The sequence below is a fragment of the Lipotes vexillifer genome, unplaced genomic scaffold (genome assembly GCF_000442215.2).
Source record: "Lipotes vexillifer unplaced genomic scaffold, Lipotes_vexillifer_v1.1 scaffold870, whole genome shotgun sequence".
NCBI classification, from domain to species: Eukaryota; Metazoa; Chordata; class Mammalia; order Artiodactyla; family Lipotidae; genus Lipotes; species Lipotes vexillifer.
The window spans coordinates 465,803-474,942 of NW_006771408.1; the positions used below are offsets into that span (position 1 = coordinate 465,803).

General features: G+C 56.9%; 1 protein-coding gene across 3 annotated transcripts in view; it reads left to right on the top strand.

The window, feature by feature from the left end:
* The window catches only part of MYH9 (myosin heavy chain 9), a 63,125-nt gene that overhangs the window by 16,582 nt on the left and 37,403 nt on the right, over positions 1–9,140 (top strand). Inside the window, exons 3-8 of one of the 3 annotated variants that reach the window (XM_007446739.1) lie at positions 2,884–2,911; positions 3,685–3,778; positions 6,414–6,422; positions 7,838–7,930; positions 8,423–8,486; positions 9,103–9,140. In XM_007446739.1, coding sequence (XP_007446801.1) covers positions 2,884–2,911; positions 3,685–3,778; positions 6,414–6,422; positions 7,838–7,930; positions 8,423–8,486; positions 9,103–9,140 — 326 coding nt within the window. Of the gene's footprint in view, positions 1–2,883; positions 2,912–3,684; positions 3,779–6,413; positions 6,423–7,700; positions 7,731–7,837; positions 7,931–8,422; positions 8,487–9,102 lie in introns of all 3 variants that reach the window. The other 2 variants (XM_007446740.1, XM_007446738.1) reach the window with 2 other exon arrangements.

Below are 9,140 nucleotides of genomic sequence, written 5' to 3' on the forward strand. Positions count from 1 at the left end.
GCTGGGCCTGCGCGTCCGGAGCCTGTGCTCCGCAACGGGAGAGACCACAACAGTGAGAGGCCCGTGAAAAAAAAAAAAAAAAAAAAAAAAAAACTGCGAAGACCGACGCTGGGGGGCCACAGTGTCACTCATGGTGGGCAGGTGGATTTGGGGGCACCCGCTGGTGGGGGCAGAGTTGAGGAAATCAGAAAGGCCTCCCATCACTTTTCCTCTGTGAAAGCATTTGCCCAAATGAATGTTCTGGCAAAGCAAATTAAGGTTTCTTTAAAGTGTAAAATGCAAGGATTGGAGGGTTTCCTTTTATGCTGTGTTGACAGTGGTCACTTGGCTTCAGGAATTGGAGGTGGAAGGTCAGAGGGGAGGGAGAGCTGGAGATGGTGGGGTGGATGGAGGTTACATGAGGAGTTTGGGTCTGAAATTGGGATTTGAAGTGTGTGCAGGCCTGTGTGTATGTGCGTGTTTGTGTGTGTGCATCTCTGTATGCCGTGCACCTGTGTGTGCACCCACAGGTGTGTGTGTCTGTGTGTACATGTGCCTGTGTGCATACACACGTGTCTGTACATGCTCCTAAGCACGCCTGTGTCCGTGTACATGCACTGTGCACGCGTGTCTGCGTCCCTGCGTGTGCACGTGGGTCTGTGTGTGTGTGCCCACGTGTATGTGTTTGGGGGCTCTGCTTCCTGTTGTTCAGCAGTTCAGCATCCGACTCCTTCTCACACAATCAGAGGAATTCCAGCCATCCGGGGGACCAGGCCTGGGCAGCCCTGGGAAAACAGTTCTTTCTGCGAGTGATGGGAACGTTTCCTTTTATGGTAGTGGCAGCCGCCCGCCACCCGCCGGGCTCGTACAGGTACATTCTTGCCACTCTCCCAGCGGGGACGGAACACGCCCGCTGCTGGGCCTTTGCCCGCCGCTGGGCCTCTGACGACATGCAGTGGGGGAGGTGCAGCCCCGTCGTAGCTGTTTTGGTTCCAGACTCATCAAGGTGGGGTGGGTGCTGGAAGCTGCCACGGCTTCCCCAGCCTTTAGCACCGCTCCCCCCGTGCCTACCCCCCACCCCACCCCCCCGCCTTCCCTGCTGCCTTATCGAGACCCGGCCCGGGTCTATGAGACTCAGCCCGGTCTATCTCAGCCCCTGCTGTGCAGCCTCGCAGGGCCTGGTCCTGTGGGAAAGTTGAGAGGGTGCAGCAAGGTCACCCTCTGGGTCTGCTCGGAGCCCTTGCCCGGTGCGGGGCAGGGTGTGGGCTGTGTCTGTGTGAGTGGCCGGGTTCCCTCCGCACCCCCCCACGCTGTTGATATTTCTAGGGGCTGGAGGGAGGGCAGGGGCAGCTGCAGCTCGTGTTGGATGCGCGGTTTCTTTTTACTTCTCCCTGGCCGGACTTCCTCTCTCCCTCCCGAGACAGGAGAAGAGGTGGTCGTAAATGCCCACCCGTGCAGGCTGCTGGGATCAGTGCGCTGGAGGCTCCCCTCACGGAGAGGCTGGTGGCCTCGCTGCACAGTGTCTCTACTGGTGCCGAACAGCTAAGTCCGTCTCCCGAGACCATACACACAGGCAGCCCTGAGTCCCCCTCCTGATGCCCTGCAGGTTCCTGGCTGGGCAGTTGAGCCGGTGTGGGTGTCCTTCCAGATCACCGACATCGGTGTCTATCCAGCACTGACACCACTGACAGCTACCAGAACCCTTGTTAGTTCCCAACTAGTCCTCCCGCTGCCCTGACCAAGCCGTCGCCACCCATCACAGCGACTTCATGATGGGGAAGTGGACAGACAGCAGCCCCCTGTGGAGTTCATTCTATTTACAGGGTCCCGGGCTGGGTCCTTTTCATGTTCTTTCTGTTTTTCAAACTAATCCTGCCGGGGAGTTAGTAGCATGTTTACTTTATGGATAAGGAAACCGAGACTCGGGAATTACTGACCTCACTGCAGCCCAGTGTTGGTCAGTAGCCTGGTCCTGGATTCAGGCTGATTTGACCTCCAGGAGGTGGGGGTCTCCCAGGCGATGGGGTAAAATGAGTTTATATTTTCAGCTGTTGCTTAAAATTGCACACTCGGTCCTGAGCCAGGTCAGCCCTAATATCTTAAAGCATTTCTGCGAAACTTTGCTTTCAAAGCCTGGCATCACCGTTCCTCCTGCCTTCCAGGGGAGAGCATTTTTTATATCCATACTTGCTGACCGGTTCACAGAGCTGGGAGAGTTGCTGAAAGTTCCTGACCCCCAGGCCTGGAGACCACAGGGCTCACAGCAACTGGTCAGAAGCTGATTCTGATGAGCTGCTGTTCTTTCCGAGCTGCCTCCAAACTCCCATTACTGAGAGTTTTCCCCGTGCCAGACCCCACACTGGTGCTTTCATGTGTGTGACTTCCACGCATACCGTCATCCCCCAGGGCTCCAGGAAGGCCGTGCTGAGACAGCCTCTTAGCCCAGGCCTGTCCCACGGCAAAGCCAGCCTTGACCTCACCGCTCACCCCACATCTTACCTGTGCCTCTTACCCGGATGGGGACAGTGTTTAAAACACCTGCCGCAGCCCTTGTTTCTAACAGCCTCAACCTCCAGTTAGAAACACGCGGGGCAGGAAAGTAGACTTCCAGGGAGCTTTCCAGAGGTTGGCTTTCTCAGAGGGGGAGCAACAGAACTCTTTCAGTGTCATGGGGCCAGGTGGGAGGCCAGGGCGGGCAGTTTGAGCTTCCGGAGGAGGGAGCAGCTGCCCCATGTCGCTGCCACCCAGGAATGTCCCTCCTCCCTGTGACGGTGGCATGGAGGGCCAGCGTTCCAGGCTTCACGCTCCTGGGAAGTGGGCAGGGCGATGGGCAGCTCTTCAGAAGCCGGAGCGGGAGGCTTTTCATGTCTGCTGGAGGTTAACCTGATGTCTCTTTTGTTTCAGACCGAGAGGACCAGTCCATTTTGTGCACGTAAGTGTTTCTGTCCGGGTGGCAGGTCCTGTGTCACCCTGATCTGTTCTCACTCTTGAAGACCCCTACCAAAACCTAGGTCGATGAGATCCATTCCCAATTCAAGCCCCTGCCACTTCCCCAAGGGACAGGCTTCGTGTTTGCTCCTTAGTAGTCCTGCAGCATGGATGAGCTTGATTTCATGGCCAGAGATTTAATCTCCTTCCTCAAAGGAGGCGGTGGGGATGAGGGTGGCAGTGCAGAGAGGAAAAGCAAGCGTCTTCTCAACAAGGCAGGGTTGGGAGCTGCTTGGGCCCCCAGGACACGTTCACTCTGGTGCCGAACCGTGGCTTTCTTTATCTGGGCTTTTCACCTCCGTCCTCTGAACCTAACCAGGAGCTGATAAATAAACCCGTAGCCAAGGAAGTTAACGGTACGAAACATTCCTTCGAGTGAAGTTTCGAGGGAATGTGTATAAATGCCTTTGACCCCTGAGTCAACAGCTGCCTAAAACTGACTCCTGAGACATTTGGAAGCAAAGGCTGCCAAGTAACCAGGGCAGGCAGCGGACAGAAGTTTACTCTGGTCAGGCCTGCGGAGGGCCATGGGAAATGGCCCGAGTGAGTATTTCAGAGCTTAGCGTTTGTTTGCCTGTCCCCTTTCCTTCTACTGGCTGTTGAGTCCCTCACTGGCACCCCACAGAATGGGAGACGGTAGAGCTTGTAGTGGGAAAGGGGCAGACGCCGAGGGCTTGGCCACCTCTCTCCTGAGAACTTCCTTGGCTGTCCCGGCAGGGGCGAGTCTGGAGCTGGCAAGACGGAGAACACCAAGAAAGTCATTCAGTACCTGGCTCACGTGGCATCTTCACACAAGAGCAAGAAGGACCAGGTGAGTGCAGGCCTTCCTCCCCGAGGAAGGGAACTCAGTGATTCGTGGTTTGGCTCAAAATGAGAGTGTTTGGGGGGCTGAAGCAGAGGCCAGGCCTGCTTTCACTGAGGCTGGGAGTGGGTCTGGTGGTGGCCCTCCCGTTTCTCCCTCAACCTGCTAACTTTGAGTCGCTATGGAAACCGGAGACCGCCCGAGGTTCGCAGCTAATGCTGCGTGGCCCCCACCTCTGAGGTCGGAAGAGAGATTCCAAAACTTGGCTCTCAAGTTGATGGAGATGTGCAGGATCTCGGGCAGGCCTGCACTGGAAGCCCTGCTGCTGTTCCCTGCTGTTGAAGTGCCTCTGGGCGGACAGCCCCCAGCGAAGAGAGAACGGGCAGCTGGAAAGACATCTCACTTCCCTTTTTTTCCCCTCTCCCTCTTGGTGGATTGTGGTCGAACCCAGCAGTGTCCTCGCTAGGTGAGCTGCACGTTTACTGCACGTTCTACACCAGGAATGCGTGTTCTGTCCATCGTGTGCCCTTGAATTACGATTTTTTTTTCTAAGCAGCTTTTCACCCCACACCATTGTCACTCTCTGCGTCTAGACCTCTTCTTGTAGGCTCGGCTCACTGACTGTCTTGGGAGGAGGGGCTGGGTTGTGACACACGGTGACCTCGCGTGCACTCTGAAATGACAGCTCCTGCAGAATGGGGACAGGCCTCACCACCTAGCTGTTCTCAGATGCTCCGGTCAGGCCCAGAGTTCCCACGGGCACACGGCATGGAAGGCCCCGTGCAGAACCCTGACCGAGGCACAGCGGAGTGGTCACCTGCCCTCCTGGACCCTCACACGCTCAGTGTCCTGGACCAGATGGAGATGGGTGGCTCCCGCCTGCCACCACAGTGCCAGCCCGAAGCAGTGCCGGGAAGGCCGCGCACAAGGCTTCCCCAGAGTGAGGTGTGATCAGTCTGAAGCATGCCCGTGTGGTGCTCTCTTTCTCGCAAGCACACACTCTTAAACTTCCCCATGAAATCTAAGTGCCAGTGGTGTCCCCTCAAGCCGTCAGGGGGAACTGTGCCATCTGGGTGGCCCCCCACTTCCTGGGGCGCTGTGTGCAGCTTGTATAAGTAAGTAGTGGTGTGTGTCTCTTTGCATGTGGATCTGGGGTGTGTCCTGCAGAATGTCCTAGAGCACAGTCTTCTGGAATCGAACCAAAAGTAACTTTTCATGTGTCCAACTTCGCAAGGCATTCTGAATCTTTCTCCAAGAGTTATATTTAGAAACGAATGAAGTTTTCTTTTGCTCCCTCTCTCTACCCACCTCCCTCCCCCATTTTCCATTCTTTTTAGGGGACCTATTTTTAAAACAGGGCTGTGAGGTTAGGAGTTCTCTAGCTGTGGTTTTCCATCTCTGGATTGGCAGTAAAATCCATTTCCCAACTATTCATTGAATGCCTAGTATGTGCCTGGATCTCTGGAGGGTGGCCTTGGAGTCCCTGCCCTGCGGGATGGGAGGCGGTACCACAGTTAGAGAGCAGGGCTCCATGCGCCTTCCGTCATGGGCTGCTCCAGCTGCAGGGGGGAAGGCAGGCCCCCAGCACTCAGGACGGCAGGTGAGGGCTGTGACATGTAGAGGCATGCTTGTCATGTCCCCTTTCTCGGGTCACTTTGTGCGGCGGGCACCCTGTCCCCGGCTCCAAGTTCAACTCCAGTGATCGAATAGGCTGCCCCTGGCTTCCCGTGACCGCTCAGGCCCTCAGTTGTAAAGGCCATTGACCAGTTTGGTTGATTTCCTTGCCTGAAGCTGTATAGGGATTTCCCACACACAGCTGGGCCACAAGACCCTCTTGAACTTGGTTTGCGCCCTTGTGTTCTGGGCCTGCGCAGCATACTCTGGGGGCGTGCGCTCCCCGCCGTGACCCAGGTGCTCATCCCAAGACCGCCCGTTGGGACACCCCACACCTTACCCTGTGGGGGACCGGGCTTCGGCCAGACGGCAGGTTGGCAAAGCAGAGATTGGTGAAGGGACTCTCCAGGTGGGCTTCCAGAGGCTGAACAGTGGCCTTTCACGCTCTCCCTCGCTCTGTTTTCTGTGTACTAGTTAGAGCCCCGGGCAGAAACTCCACCCAGTGAAGCCCTTCAGGAACCGCGTGGGTAATTCCAAACCTCATGAGCATGCACTGCCTACCTCGTAATTTCACAGTATGTGGATTTCATTGAAAAATAAAGGTCTCTCCTGTGCCTTTATTGAAAAATAAAGGTCTCTTCTGTTCTCAATGAAGAGAAACCCATAGGTTAGCCGCCACCATTGTCAGCAGGGAGCTCGGCTTGGGAATCCGGTGGTCGCTCCTGGGTTGGCCTGGTGGTCCCACGTTCCACGGTAGCAGCCCGTGTCCCCGACAGAGGCCTTAGCTTTGCGTCCAGGCTGGCGGCAGGCTCCGGTAGGGGCCAAGCTCCCAGCTGACTGCGGGAACGGGAGTGGCTCGGCCAGCTTGGCAGCCTGGCCTATGCTTTGAGAGGATGTTGTAATGGGTGGGTGAGCAGAGCTCATCCAAATCTGGCTCCATGGGCTGCCTTGGCCGCCTTCCCAGGCCCGCCTGAGCCCGGGGGATGGAGGCCCAGTGTCCTATGACCGCTGGTGCCAAGCACTCCCGTAGAGCCTGCCTGTGGCTCCACTGACCCTCCTGCACTTAATCTGTGCGGTCCGAAAACAAGACTCCCCAGCCCTGGGAGGAGCCCTGACCAGGGCTGGCTGTGGGAAGAGGAGTGTCTGCCGGGGCCCCTTCTGGTCTCTGGTCCGCTCGGCCCGACCCCAGAGCATCCTCGGTGTTCTGCCGACAGGTCTCGTCTGCAGCAGGTGTGCCTGGGAGGCTGTAGTTCACGGCTCTCCCGGGAGCCCCTGCTACTACCCGTTCTGCTCTTCGTGACAAATTACAGGCAGCCTTTATTTCCGGAAAGTCCTGGCTTGACTCCAGCCCTGCTGATAAATATAAAACCCCACCTGGCCCTTGCATGATGTCCTCTCTCCCTAGAGGGTGCCCAGGTATTAAGGTGAACAAGAGCCGTATTTTCCTCAGGCAGTGTTAGTTATTACCTGGCCTGCTGGTAGGATGAAAGGCCTGCCCACCTGACAGGGTAGAGCCCCCAGGTGGGGCCGGGGATGCAGGGGAGACAGGGCAGTGACTGACAGGTGTGAGGTAGAAACCTTGAATTCGATGACCTGCTTTGCTGGTTGATGGCTGGATGACCTTGGGCAAATCATTCCCCCTCCCTCAACCTCTGTTTTCTCTTCTTTGAAATGGGGCTATTCTGTCTTTCCTACCCTAAGTATCAGGAGGATCCAGGGTTAAGAAGGCATAAATAAGGGGGCATTTTGTCAACCACCAGGTGTCATGAGACCCCAGGTAGGGTTTATTGGTGTTCTTGATAAGTAATTCAGAGCCCAAAGTGGGCCTTGTTGATCCCATGCTCAGACGCCTGACCTGCTGGGTTTCGGGGCTGGGGGAGTGGAGGACAGGGGACCAGCAAGGGGAATGCAGAGTTTATTAGGACACGGACGAGACGAGCTGGTGTCTTCTGTGGATCTGGTTCCCTCTCTCCTTGTCCTATGGGGGAAAAAATATTTTTTGTGGTCTGTCAGGTGGGGATTAGAGGCAAGGAGGGCAGAGGGAGGCCAGCATACCTGGGAAGGAAACTGTCCAGGGGAAGGAATGGTGCCTTCATGTCTCTTTTTGGCTCACGTGCTACTTTGCAGCGCATCCTCCAGGGTTGATCCAGGCCACTGGGCCAGGTCCCGGAGCTAGCTGGGTGAGCTGCCTGCTTTCCTTTTCGATCACTGGTCGGTTAGCCCAGGGAAGTAAGTTCAGACCAAGCAGGGTTTCCAGATGCCTGGCGGGAAGGTCACTCTGGAGTGACACGGGGACTGCCAAGACCGGTGTGGCCAGAGCCCATCCGGAAGCCCCAGTCCCTGGCAGGTCGGATGTGTGGACACAGCTCTGCCACCTCCCCTCCGCCTGGCGGGGCAGGTCTGCCAGCCCACGCCGCTGCCTGGCCCTCACTGCCCCCCTGGGTTCCTTTCCAGGGCGAGCTGGAGCGACAGCTGCTGCAGGCCAACCCCATCCTGGAGGCCTTCGGGAACGCCAAGACCGTCAAGAACGACAACTCCTCTCGATTTGTGAGTGCCGGCGCTCACGGGCGCCTTCCCACCGGCTGCTCGCGCCCCAGACGCGGAGAAGGGTCGGACTTGGTGCTTCCTGGCCTGTCGCGTGCAGTAGGCTGGGTCATGCACCTGTGTAAGGAGCTTCCTCGGCTCAGGTGGCAAAGCCAGCGAGGCGGTGGGGGGTCCCTGCCGGTGCCCTGCTTGTCCTGCTGTAACCGGCAGCCAGTTAGAACGCAGGGCCAGACCAGGCAGGAGGAGCGCCTCCAGATGACTTCTCCCCTCCTCCCCTCTTCCCCTCTGTGGCGGAACTTGGGCACCGCTGGAGCTGGGCCCGGCTCAGGCTTAGCCGTGTGGCCCTTCTGAGTCCTGAGCACCCATGCAGTTGGGGTGCGGGGGCCCCTGGCCGGGGACACAGGCTCGGTCTCTTGGCTTCCTGCCTCCAGGCTGTACCACTGGAGGTGGGACTGGAGGATGGGGCCTCTGATCTCTTCATCCGTCTTTCCTTAGGGCAAGTTCATTCGCATCAACTTTGATGTCAATGGCTACATTGTGGGAGCCAACATTGAGACTTGTATCCTTGTGGTTAATTGTAACAAGTGTTCTGGGTCTTGGGGGGAGAGATGTGACCATGATGTGGGAAGAGGAGTGTCATCATTATTCTTACATGGGCTTCAGCCACGACCTATGACATGATTCCAGCAGTTTCTTCCTGATTCCAGCAGTTTCCTCTTTCCGGGCCTGGCATGACACTTTGTGCCACCCGGAAGAGGACCAGGATTAAGCTCATTGAGAACTCAGCTCAGAGCTCAGTTTTCTCTTTACGGGTGGGAAAAAGTTCAGCTTAGAATGGGATGGAACCATGGAAGATCATCCAGTGTGGGCCCCAGAGAGTGGAATTGGGTGGATGCTACTTTATTTCTCCCTGGTGTCATAGCCTGTGCTGGTGAGAGTGTTCTGAGCTCTGTTCTCTTGTGAGAAGGGGGCCCTTTAAACAGATAAGGCTCCCAAGTGTGAGGGCTGCTGTTTGCACAGGCTACACCCGTGAAGGGTAGAGCCAAGGTAGTTGGCCTTTGTTTTGTTTTGCCACTTTCTGCTGGTGAAGTTCCATGGCTTTGGACAGGGCTGGGGGCATGTGGAGGGCTGGCTGCCTCCTCTCCAGCGAGCACGATTCCTTAATGTTTGCAAAGACCTCCTGGAGAAATCTCGTGCCATCCGCCAAGCCAAG